The sequence below is a fragment of the Octopus sinensis genome, linkage group LG5 (assembly GCF_006345805.1).
Source record: "Octopus sinensis linkage group LG5, ASM634580v1, whole genome shotgun sequence".
Lineage (NCBI taxonomy): Eukaryota > Metazoa > Mollusca > Cephalopoda > Octopoda > Octopodidae > Octopus > Octopus sinensis.
Genome location: NC_043001.1, coordinates 15708650 through 15722037, shown reverse-complemented (window position 1 = coordinate 15722037; position 13388 = coordinate 15708650). Strand labels below are relative to the sequence as shown.

At 33.2% G+C, this 13388-nt stretch overlaps 1 protein-coding gene across 8 annotated transcripts in view; it reads left to right on the top strand.

The window, feature by feature from the left end:
- Positions 1-514: 514 nt before the first annotated feature.
- LOC115211946 (protein C-ets-1) overlaps positions 515-13388 on the top strand; it is a 145155-nt gene continuing 132281 nt past the window's right edge. For 2 of the 8 annotated variants that reach the window (XM_029780705.2, XM_036503169.1), the window contains exon 1: positions 519-928. In XM_029780705.2, coding sequence (XP_029636565.1) covers positions 769-928 — 160 coding nt within the window. In that variant the 5' untranslated portion in view covers positions 519-768. Of the gene's footprint in view, positions 929-13388 lie in introns of all 8 variants that reach the window. The other 6 variants (XM_029780701.2, XM_029780702.2, XM_036503171.1 and 3 more) reach the window with 5 other exon arrangements.

The window sequence follows — 13388 nt, the reverse complement described above, 5'->3', positions numbered from 1 at the left end:
TAATTTTCACGCCTGAATGAAGAAAATATATACACTCGACAGCTACGACGACCGGGAGAAATAGATTTATTTACAAAAAAAAATGTTTGTATTCCATTACAAATAACCACAACAATTCATTTTCGTTTCTTTCGCATTTGAGAAAAAAATATATATATAGATATATATATATATTTACGTATAATATCAATATATTTTTTTATACAGACCGAGGAAAAAATATCTAGAGAAAAAAAAATATTTATCTTAAATATTTTTTAAAAGAAAAATTGTTTCAAAAAAGTTCGTTTTTTTTTGTCGTTTGTTTGTTTCCATACTTTTTGTTTACACACAAGGATATATATATATATTATATATATATATATTATATAGCTGGTCACTGGTGTATATATATATATATATATATATGTAAATGTGTATTTTAGATATTTATTAAAATATACACACGTATTTTACACATACTCATTCACATATATACATTTTTATAATTATTTATATATATGCATATAAATTACATCGCAAACATCATTACATTCATATTATACACACGGTGTGTGTAAGGGGTGCTGATAGCGCGCGTATATATATATATATATTATTATATATATACACACCACTTCACCGGAAGCGGATTTCATGGTATAACTACTACAGATAGAAGGATAACATTTTAAAACAACAGAAAAATATTTTAAAATATTAAATAACCCGATATCTATCTATATTTAATAGATAGATATAATTCCTATTAAAAAAAAAATTAAAACTATGCTTACTTCTGGATCGCCCTCACCTGTCCGGATTTGTAATGGTGTTGCTACGGGTGTGGCGGGGAATAATTCCCCTGCCAGACAAATGCGCACAGGAGGATACCATTCTCAATTCTGGACTGTTCACAGCCGATCAAATCCTCAAAACTTACGGATAGGTAAGCAGCTTATCTTTGCTCTTTTTATATTTTCGTTTTTACTGGTTTATCTTTCGTAAACAACATTGTTTTTCTCTCATGCTTTTTTATACTTTCTTTTCATTTCATGTCACTTCTAATCTGTGTCTCACCTCGTTGTCTATCTATCTGTCTATCTTATCCATCTCTTTATAAATCAGCTGTAATTTACAAGAGTACCTGTGTACGAAACTCGGTCTTTGAGTCATTGAAACTTTTACCAATGTCCTTGTATTGAATTCTGTTTGCTTGTTTGTGTCACGAAACCTATCGACTCTGTGTATCTATTTACCTATTTACCTCTCTATCAATCTATATCTACCTGTCTACATACCTACCAATCTATCTCTACATATCCGTCTATCTCTCTCTATTCTCTTCATCTTGCAATCTCTTACAAATATCTTCCCTTAAACACAATTCCACGTATTACTATGATAAATTCCTAATCATTGTTATTCTCACCATTGGGTTAGGCATTAAAGTCTCTTATAGTCGCAGCCAGAGAATTCTGGCCGCTCTGGAGCACCACCATAATTTTTCTTAATCATTTCTCATGTGTAGTTAGTTAATCCTCAATAAATTTTGAAGAAACTTATCTTGATATATTTTTCTACCTCATTTAATTACTGTTTAATTATCAACTAACTTTCAAAGCTGCACTATTTGTGCAAAAATGCACATATGCATCTAGATAGGTAAATGCATACACAAACTTAACGCACATAAACACACAGGTATATATATATATATACATATATATATATATATATAATATATATATATATTATATATATATATATATATCAAAATAAGCAACAAGATATCCAAGGTAGTGTAGTACAATTGTTTCATACTACTGTACTACACTGCCTTGGATATACTTGTTGCTTATTTTGATTATAATCACCCCATTTGATTTATATGGATAATACCATACAAAATTCTGGTGCCTTTAACTTAAGTACCATATTCATCTGAATCTAAATATATATATATATATAATTTTAGGGGTTTATTTCTTTCATTTACATACTACACAGACTGAACGGTCGTTGCCCATAGCTTTTTTTGTAAAGCCTTTTAAGACAGGTTGCAGTCACTCTGGTAGCTCTAACTAGAGGACGTCTCTTGTAGATTTGATGTTTACCTGTTGGTAAAGTTTTGCTTATGATGACAGAGTTTTAGAAGAGGTGTCTTTCGAAGTCCCATACTTGGTAAGGGGGAAAAAAATAGTGTTTTGCCTTCATTTTTAAAACATTTCTGTTTCATACAACGGGAAATTATGACTCTGAAAAATTTCATTTTTGCCTTCATGTCCCTTTTCCACAAGATAATGGGACTTGCAGGGCCTTGCAGAGCCTTTTAGGAGCTTAGAGAAACATCTATTCTGAAAACTCTTGTCATACAGTTTATATTAAGATATAGTAAATATGACCTAGTATAAAGATTTTGGATATTGCTTGCTTTTATTTACATAACAATGTAAAGAAAGAAAGGCAGTTGGCCATAGAGAGCTTTTGTTAGACTTGGACAAGTTGTGGTCGAATGTTGGTTTGATATTTATAGGGATTGTTTTGGTTATGGTGAGAGACATTCAGAGGGATGCTGTCCATAGAAATTACACAGGGATTTTGTATTCTAAGGGCGAGATTCTATCCTTTTGTTGTTACTCCGCATTTTCTATAAACACTAAGTTTTGTAGGAACAGACATTCTAAATTGAACAACTAAACTTGTGTATACATGCGTGTTGGGTGTACAAAATGCAAGAAAATGCACGCATGTAATACGTTTATAAAATGCAACATAATATATAATGCATAGCTTATATAATAATATTTGAATGTGTGTATGTATGTATGCGTTTTCTAACTGAAAATAAATAACGTTGACCGAGAAAAAATCATGTTCACAAAAGTTTTCAATAAACACTTTAATGAACTCCTCACGCAGATTGTGTACGTTGTACTTATAATACATCGACCTATTGTTTGAAACCTGCGGTCATCCCCAATAGTATTAGTTGTAGTAGTAGTAGAAATAATAATAATAATAATAATAATAATAATAATAGCAGTAGCAATAATAAATCAACTTGTTGAGTGAAACCTACGGTCAAGACATCTGTTCCTCTCACCTAATTTAGTTTTCTCTGACTCTAACAATATAACATATAAATATATATATCTTCTGATTGTTTTTACCTCGTTTTTAATCAAATCAGTATCTAATCACACTTTATAACATTGACCTGTCGTTTATATATATATTAAATACTCGTCTTATTTGGGTTTCCCATTGTTAGGTTTATAAAAGAAAAACCGTTTTATCAATCCGATTTTGTCGTCTGTCTGACATTATTTTTTTACATATTCTCTGTTCGTTTTTCTTTTTCTTGTTTTATAACTGTTCAAAAATGTTTTTTTGTTGATATTATGTATCGTAAGTTTAGAAAGATAATCTTATATTCATTTTCCTAAACATTTCTAGTTATTGAGATTCAATTATTTCTCAGCAAACGAACAATTTCTGCCTAGAACCATTTTACTAGTTAAGGACATTTTTCTGGTTCAATGCAAAACTACGTTTGACATGATTCCATCAGAGACCAAATTTGTTTACGGTCTTTCTTTCTTAAACCCTCTCTTTAATGTTGCTATTGTTAATATTCTTCAGTCTTCAGTTTACCTTTGAGTATTTACATATATCCTCAAAGACGTCTCAGTCGTGGCCATTCCGTTGTTTATTTTCTATAGATTGTGTATCTGGGACTAGAACATGAAATGTATCTTTTCATTTGTACAAGATGGAACTATTTGAGATTTGAGAAAGATTTGGCTTCAGTTTTGTTAGCAGATTAAGTGGTCATACAAATACAAAAGCTTGGCTTCCTAAGGTCTCTCTTAAAAGTTTCATACAAAAATTAATAATAGTATTAATTGCAGTGCTGAAATTTTAAAATGTATAATTAATTAAACTGAAATTATAATTAATTTGAAAAAAGAAAAGCTCGTAAAAAGAATCTAAAGACTTATCAGAAATCGTTGAAAAGGAAAAAATTGACCAGTTTAAAAAAAATTTAACGAAATTATTAAAAAATGAAAAAAAAATTGAAGACTGCACGATGCCAAAATATGGAATATTGGTTAATGCTCTTCGTCTTTGGTATAATTAACTGTAAAACTTCACAGCAAATAGATCTAAAGAGATGTACGAACAAAAACAAAAGAAGAAACCGGAATAAAACAACGAACTGGAATTATTGTTGACTAATACACACACACACGCACGCACGCACGCACGCACGCACGCACGCACGCACGCACGGGCGCGCGCTCCAAAAGACTGTTTGATCTAACCGAATAAGAAGAACTGTTTGATGTAACCGTCTAAGAAATTCAGCAGATGTTGATACGTTCAGATATGTTCCCATTTAGGGATTTAGGCAGCCCTTAATTTCTAACCACCCTTGCCCTGTCGCAACTCAACCATTCACGCCGCTCTTTATGTTAACCAAAATTTTTGATTCCATGAGTCGCAATCAAGTTGATGATGGCTAAAATTCCAGCCAGTCGCATTAACTACCATTCATCTGTTCCCCATAAAGTTGGCTTACTCGCTCTTCAGGTTTTCAGATTGATCCAAAGATCAAAGACTAACATTTTGGGGTATATATATATATATATATATATATGCATACACACACACAAACACACGTACATACATGTGTGTGTGTATATGAGTAATTATTCTATTGAAGATGAAAAGATACATTTCATGTCCCAGATATACAATTTATAGAAAATAAACAACGGAATGGCCACGACTGAGACGTCTTTGAGGATATATGTAAATACTCAAAGGTAAAAAATTTCACTGGTTTGCACTCAGAGTTTCGCATAGCCGTCCACCAGACAGTCGTGGAACACTGACTGAATAACAGTTTGTAAAGGTTTTTTTGTCCCACTTCAATAAGATATTTTATTTTACCTCTGGTATTCGAGTACTCCTTTCTCCACCTTGTTTAAGCACCTATGTTTTCACAAATGTGTAATTCATCCATCAATCCAACATCTATTATCTGTCATATATATATATTATATATATATATATATATATATATATATACATATATATACACACACATACATATATAGCTAAGTGTTTCATGGATAAGATTAGGCTAATTCCATTTAGAAATATAACAAAACTGTTTATTTTTTTGTAAAACAAAGAATAAAAATAATAAAACCCTCAAAGAATTCCAAAATCAATCGCAGTCGATAGTTCATCAATAGGATTGTTTTGTTAAAGTGGTTTCAGTCAAAGAAATTCTAAAGCTCTGCAATATAAGATGGTTTTTTAAAAATAAAATTTTATTTTATTTAAAATAGACAATTTTCAAAATAATTTTTAATTATTAAATGAAATAATTCTTTCTTTGAATATTGGTTCTCGGGGAACAACACATAGCTATGTGAATATCAGGTTGAAAAGCTCATCATTTGAATATAGTTTTATGTGGTGTACTTCGAGAGCCAATATTTCAAAAGAGATTTATTTCACTTTCTCTCGAAAGCTTGGAAATTCTTTAGACGTCATTATGTTTTGTCTTTATATACATAAATACTTTCTCGAAAATTTTGATTCTTGTAACGTTTTATTAAAATTAAGATGGAAGCAGTTTGTAAAGTGTAGATAGTTCTTTGGAAAACAATATACGATGGGTTCTGTAATTTTGGGGAAAATTGCATTAGAATTTTTAAATTTTTGGAGAAAAATCTAAGAATTTAGCAACAAAATAAATTTTGGAACCAGTGGCCCCTAATGGGCCCATAATAATAATGATTTCTGATTTACATACAGGGCCAGTGGTTTTAGGGGTAAGAGTAAGTCGATACCATCGCCCCTTGTATTTAAATGGTATTTATTTTATCGACCCGGGAGGAATGAAAGGCAAAGTTGACTCCGGTAGGGTTTGAAATCGGAACGTAGAGATGGGAGAAATACTGTAAGGTATTTTATTATGTCGGGCTCTCTAACTATTCTGTCAGTTCACCGCCCTTAATAGCTTGTATTGAAATTGTTATCGGTTGTTACAACCTTATGTCATTGCCCGATCGAGTAGAATAAACGAATGACTGTTCCCAACCACTGAACACGATCGACATTCTCTTCCATATATAGTCTCTTTGGTTTGGTACAGCGGTTGTACACCGCCGCCGCCAGGGGGTTCTCTCTAATCTAGTCCCTTCATGACATCTGCTCTACCTTCGTCTTTGACCCTGAAATGCGGGCAACGAAAGAGGTTTTTGAGCCCTGCTTAATTATATATTAACGTGGCCTAAATTTTATAAACTCTGACACGTTTGTTATGAAAAACGTTTCGAGCATGTCATTATTCAATGTTTCGTTTTCAAAATACAAAAGAAACGGAATAGTGTGATTGTGATTTGAGGAAGATCTTAGCTAATATTTCTAGCGGGTCGTCTAGCAGCTCATTTCATTCGACTTCACGTTCACAAGAAGCAAGAAAGACGCCATGATGTTGAACCTAACTTCGTAAACACAGAAAGAATACGAAACCTTACCAATCGTTTAAGCTAAACTCTATAGTTTAGAGCAGTTTCACCATGTCGTTCGTTAAAAGCCGAGGTCATCCAATTAACTAACAATTAATTATTTGTATCCTTGGTTAAGCTTTTAATGTTTTAATATATTTATATGGTCACGTGTTTAAGTGGCGACTTTTTCTTTTTTACGATAAATCTTTTTACAATCAGACAAGTTCTACAAGGATCTTTTGAAATGTAACTCCGTTGCACCTCGTGTCATTTATCTCTAAGTAGCCCCCAGTTGGTTATTAGTCGTGTGTGTGTGTGTGTATGTGAGAGAGAGATAGAGATAGAAGGGGGATGGTTTACACACACACACACACACATAAACAAACATGTTTTTTGAGTGTTTATCAAGTTGTATAAACATGTCCGACGTGTATATTTTATATAAAGCACGTTTCGAGTTCGCTAAGATTTGCGTTTGCGTTAAAACTGATTTCGAAATTCAAAATAAACGCTTCCAGTAGAATCGACTCAAGTATATACACTCTGCAAACGTGTTCATGTATGTATACATTTATAACATATACGCATGCATATATACATAGGCATATATATATATATATATATATATATATATAGGCATATATATGTATATATATATATATATACACCACATGTATGTATATGTGTATATATATATATATATAATATATATATATATATATATATATATATATAATATATATATAATATATATATTGTATGTGCGTTACTACACACACAGACACACTGTATATACTCTAATAGAAGTCAATCTAGTGTAAAAATGGTTGACCCCTTTTCTGGTACTGAAACCCTGGAATTCTCTCTCTCTCCCTATAATATCTCTCTCTGTATCTCTGTCACTCGTGTAAAAAAAAAAAAAAAAAAAAAAATCGACCGTAGTTTTTTTCTTTTTTCTTTATTTTTTTTCAAAAGCAAACAATTGATCAGTGATTTCCCAACCTTTTCACTTCCAAGGACCCCTTTTATTTAAATGAGCCTTTCCACGGACCCCTTAATATGCCTATCATTACATTAATATATATATATATATATATATATATATATAATATATGAAATTTTGAATTTAGCTCACGGGCTCTCGGTGTTACCCTTGCGGACCCCAGGTTGGAAACCCCTGCAATAAAAGAACTTTGGCTATTTGAAGGATTACCCTCTATGCTAATATCGGGCGAAATGCTTAAGCGGTATTTCGTCTGTCTTTACGTTCTGAGTTCAAATTCCGCCGCGGTCGACTTTGCCTTTCATCCTTTCGGGGTCGATAAATTAAGTACTAGTTCCGTACTGGGGTCGATCTAATCGACTGCCCCCCTCCTCAAAAACTTCGGGCCTTGTGCCTAGAGTAAAGAAGATTATTTAGAGTTAGGAAATAGAAGTTGTTTTTCTTATTAAAAACCAATGTTTAATTAAGTTCTTTGTGATAGGATCGCTGTAGTTAATTTATATTCGACTTAATATTCTTCAAGGTGTTGCTCCAGCATGGCCACAGTCTAATGACTGAATCAAGTGAAAGCTAAAAGGAACCACATCAAAGCATGATGATATATAAGCTATATAATATGTTTTAATCAGTAATAATTTATTGTAATATGAGTCCCCTTCCGCTACACCAGGTTTCAATTGCATTAGGGGTCATTTGGGGATTCTGCTACTTAAACAGTACTTAAGATGACTCCTTCAATCTCAGCCCCGTTTAATAGTCGGCTCTTGAAATTTAGTCTAAAAATATGGCCCACCAAAACTTCGAATCTCGTTGGCAATCCTTCGGTATAAGTAGACGATGTCATTTGCTCATAGAATTGTTCCTTCATGACATGATTAAAAAGGTTGAATGATATCGATTATCAATATCGAATGTCTGCCCAATCTATTTCATTGATGGTATATTCTGTTAAATGTAATGTTTATTGATCTTGTTTCGAAATAGTCAAGCACCATTATTTTGTAGCTTTTAGAGTTCAGGGATGTGAATGTTTATTTATGAAATGACATTGTAGGTTAGGTGTAAGAGGCTAGATCAGGCAAGTTTGAGCATAAAGCAGGTAGAATACCTTGGGACGGTTTAAAGGTTATGTCTCGTCAGCTCTCACAGGATTTGAACTCAGAAAGTTACTGTAACGTGGTTAAATATATCTCAGCAAATTCTTAAATCAACAACCGTGTCGATTGTACCTTCGAAGGGGTAAAAAATGAAAATAACGATAATCCTTCGTATTATAGACATAAGGGCTGAACTTTGGGAAGCTAAGTAAATTACATCGATCCCGTTTATTTCATCGACCCTGAAAGAATGAAAGGTATAAAAGTCGACCTCGTTAGAATTTGAACTCGCAATGTAAAAACGAACATGTTGCTAAGCGTTGTGCTAAACGGTTCGGTCATACCGCCACCCCAAATTTAATCAATAAAGATTTCTTCAAAACACCTTTCCATAACAACCCACCAAAAACCTAATAACCCCACTACTGAAACCCAGACACCCAAGGAAGATTTTAGACTCAGCAGAAACTTTATAAAGCCAAGATAAATTCATTGCATCGCAGTCTAATGATGGCGTAACTGGCCGAAACTTCTAAGTCTCTCTCGATAATATTCTTGTTTGAGAATAATAATTTGTATTTTACAAAATTATAGAGTAACCCATTATTAGATTAATGTAAAATTGTTTTTATTATAACTGAACATAAAAACAAACATTAACACACACACACACACACACACACACACAACACACACACACACACACACACACACACATACATATATATATATATATATATATTTCGTTTTTGGATTTGGTTTGCAAGATTCTTTATATGAGTTCGTGTGATGAAGCATATTCTGTTGTGTCATTTTCTTTTTGTGCCTTATAATGTAACACATTCACCGGTAAAATTTCCACTTTTTCTTATTTTTATTTTCCTAAAATTTTCGTTGCGTCTTGCAACCTTTTCAATAGTTTTGACTCAAACTCAGAGTTTGAGAGTCAAGACTATTGAAAAGGTTGCAAGACGCAACGAAAATTTTAGGAAAATAAAAATAAGAATAAGTGGAAATTTTACCTGTGAATGTGTTACATTATAAGGCACAAAAAGAAAATGACTCTCCCCAGACACAACAGAACATATTAATTATATAATATTAAAATACATATTATTGTTTTAGCCAGATGTTGTGGCCTCGCTGAGGCACTACTATTAGCGCTAACGCATATTTATTTTAGACTCACATCACGGACCTGTGTCCAGATTCGGTCCTAGTAAAGTATTAAGTTGGACACCGTTGCCCTTCTAGGTATCTCTTGTTGTGATGTGCGTTCATCTGATCGTCCGGTATATCAGATGAAAATTTCTCTGATTGTTCGTTGGACACATATCATCCACATCGACCCCCACCTCGTAAGACCTCAGGCCTTTTGGCAAGGTAATGAAAAGTTATATTGCATTATATATAATCATAATATTATTTTGCATTGTTTGGATTATGTTGTTATATTTAGCGCAAGCCCGAAGACTTCATTGAGCTTTTCTTCCGAGTCTTTGGACAGAGTAGAGTTCAGTAATGAAAAACAAAATTTCACATTATCGAACGGTTGTCTTGTTTTCCAAGATCGAATTCAAGAAACTTAGAAATCGATTACTAAGTGTTATATATATATATATATATATATATATAATTTCGTTTTTGGATTTGGTTTGCAAGATTCTTTATATGAGTTCGTGTGATGAAGCATATTCTGTTGTGTCATTTTCTTTTTGTGCCTTATAATGTAACACATTCACCGGTAAAATTTCCACTTATTCTTATTTTTATTTTCCTAAAATTTTCGTTGCGTCTTGCAACCTTTTCAATAGTTTTGACTCAAACTCAGAGTTTGAGAGTCAAGACTATTGAAAAGGTTGCAAGACGCAACGAAAATTTTAGGAAAATAAAAATAAGAATAAGTGGAAATTTTACCTGTGAATGTGTTACATTATAAGGCACAAAAAGAAAATGACTCTCCCCAGACACAACAGAACATATTAATTATATAATATTAAAATACATATTATTGTTTTAGCCAGATGTTGTGGCCTCGCTGAGGCACTACTATTAGCGCTAACGCATATTTATTTTAGACTCACATCACGGACCTGTGTCCAGATTCGGTCCTAGTAAAGTATTAAGTTGGTCACCGTTGCCCTTCTAGGTATCTCTTGTTGTGATGTGCGTTCATCTGATCGTCCGGTATATCAGATGAAAATTTCTCTGATTGTTCGTTGGACACATATCATCCACATCGACCCCCACCTCGTAAGACCTCAGGCCTTTTGGCAAGGTAATGAAAAGTTATATTGCATTATATATAATCATAATATTATTTTGCATTGTTTGGATTATGTTGTTATATTTAGCGCAAGCCCGAAGACTTCATTGAGCTTTTCTTCCGAGTCTTTGGACAGAGTAGAGTTCAGTAATGAAAAACAAAATTTCACATTATCGAACGGTTGTCTTGTTTTCCAAAGATCGAATTCAAGAAACTTAGAAATCGATTACTAAAGTGTTATATATATATATATATATATATATATATATATATATATATATACATATACACACACACACACACCACACACACACACACACACACATAAAGAGAGAGAGAGAGAGAGGCACGCACAGATTTCCTATTGAGTGCTTGCTCTCTTCTTGTTTGCGAAGTTTTTATACTAAAATATACGTGCACGCCCATGCACACACGTATCTATGCGTATATACATGTATATATAATGTGTGTCTACGTACATATACTTCGTTGTGTCTCAAAAGGACTCTACCGTCGACCTGTCAACGATGAGACTTCAAACCTGTTTAGACTAACAGATAAAAAACCACGTTTGTATTTCACACACATACACACACACGTATCCATATACACTATATATATAATATATATATATATATATATATATATATATATATTTGAGAAAGGAAACAATTGTTGGTTCATATGTTGAATAATTTATTAATTTGTATCCAATAGATCTCTCTGTTTTCTAACTCAGTGAATATATATATATATATATATATATATATATATATATATATATATATATATATATATATGTATGTATGTATGTGTATATATATATATATATATATATACGTTTGTATACATATATGTATACATATATAGACACATATATGTATATGTGTCTATGTATATTTGTGTGTGACCCGTGAGATGATGAGAGCACTGTAGCGTACACTCTTACCTTAATATATAATAATAATAAAAATAATGATAGTAATAGTAATATTTCTTTCAGTTACTCAAGTTCAATCGAACAGAGGCCATCTCACAAACCACTACAAAAGCTGTAGGATTCACACACAACCAAGTACGATGTAATAAACAGCCAAGGCCGGGGCGGGGTGTAAAAGGGTGAGAGACAAAAATAGGGAATGAAAATGATAGGGCTCCATAAAGGTAGACAGCTTACCCGGGTTTCAGTCAAAAGATCCATGTTTATGTCGATATTACCATACATGTAAGTGTATTACTCTCTGCTGTTTCCCCTGGACAACAGGTGCCTGCTAAATTTATTGTGACAGATTAGACAAACTATCGTCACCCTTAATCAACCATCGTTTGACAAATCCTCTTGATCGGTGGTTCTCAGGCGGGGCCTTACATGACTATTGGGGGGCCCAGATAAGATTTGGTTGTTAAAATTTATGGGCAATAAATTAGTTATGCTTTCACAATACACAAAATATTTTAACATTTTTTAAAAATACAATTCCTAATAATATTTAACTTTATATATATATGTGACCTCGTGTGCACCGTTGGTGATTTTTTCCCCTCTGTCTTCCCTTCTCTGGATCTTTCCTTCTCCTATGTTTCCGACGAAGAGCTCCGCTCGAAACGCTAAACCTTCCTTCTTTCCTTCTTTCCTGAGCGTCCAATAATACTATATTTGTTCCACGTCCTCGCGTTGTGTTTTTTTGTGCTTTCTTGTTTGGATTAACTATATATATATATATATATATATACTATGTGTGTGTGTGTGTATTGAATGGCAGTGGATTGATTATATCGACCCTATTACTCATCTGGTACTAAGGCGAAGTCGACCTCAAGAGATTTAGAACTCATTATGTGATAAGCATGAAGAAATGCCACATAATAATAATAATAATTATGATAATAATGATAGTATTACCATTACCCATATCACGAACGAATGCCCTAGACTTGCCCAAAACCACTACACGTTGTGGCGAGACGGTGACTAGGTAGCGAAAGTGCTACATTGGAACCTGTGCGAAAAATGGAGGCTAGAGAGAGGGGCAAGACGTGGTATGAATACAAATCGCAGAGAGTGACGTAGATGGAGACTAAGCAGAATCCTCTGGGATTTCCCAATCCAAACAGATCAGGTGCTAGAGCATAACAGACCAGATCTAGTGGTGGTAGACAAGGTGAATCATATATGCTATATGGTTGGTGTTGCAGGCCTTTTGATCCACGAATAGTCAAGAAGGAAGGCGAAAAGATAGATAAATACAACCCTCTTAAATACGAAATAGCCCAGCTATGGAAAATGAAGAATGTGAAAATATTGCCAATTATTGTTGGGTCCTTGGGAACAGTATCAGAAGGCATCAAGGGGAATATAAAGGAAATTGGAATAGGGTGTCCAGTAGAACTGTTACAAACGGTTTGCCACCTTGGCACAGCGAGAATAATCAGGAAAGTATTAGATAGCTGAAAAGAATGGATAGCATGGTACCGTAGGCTGCAGGTAGCAAGCCCGCTACGCATGCAAG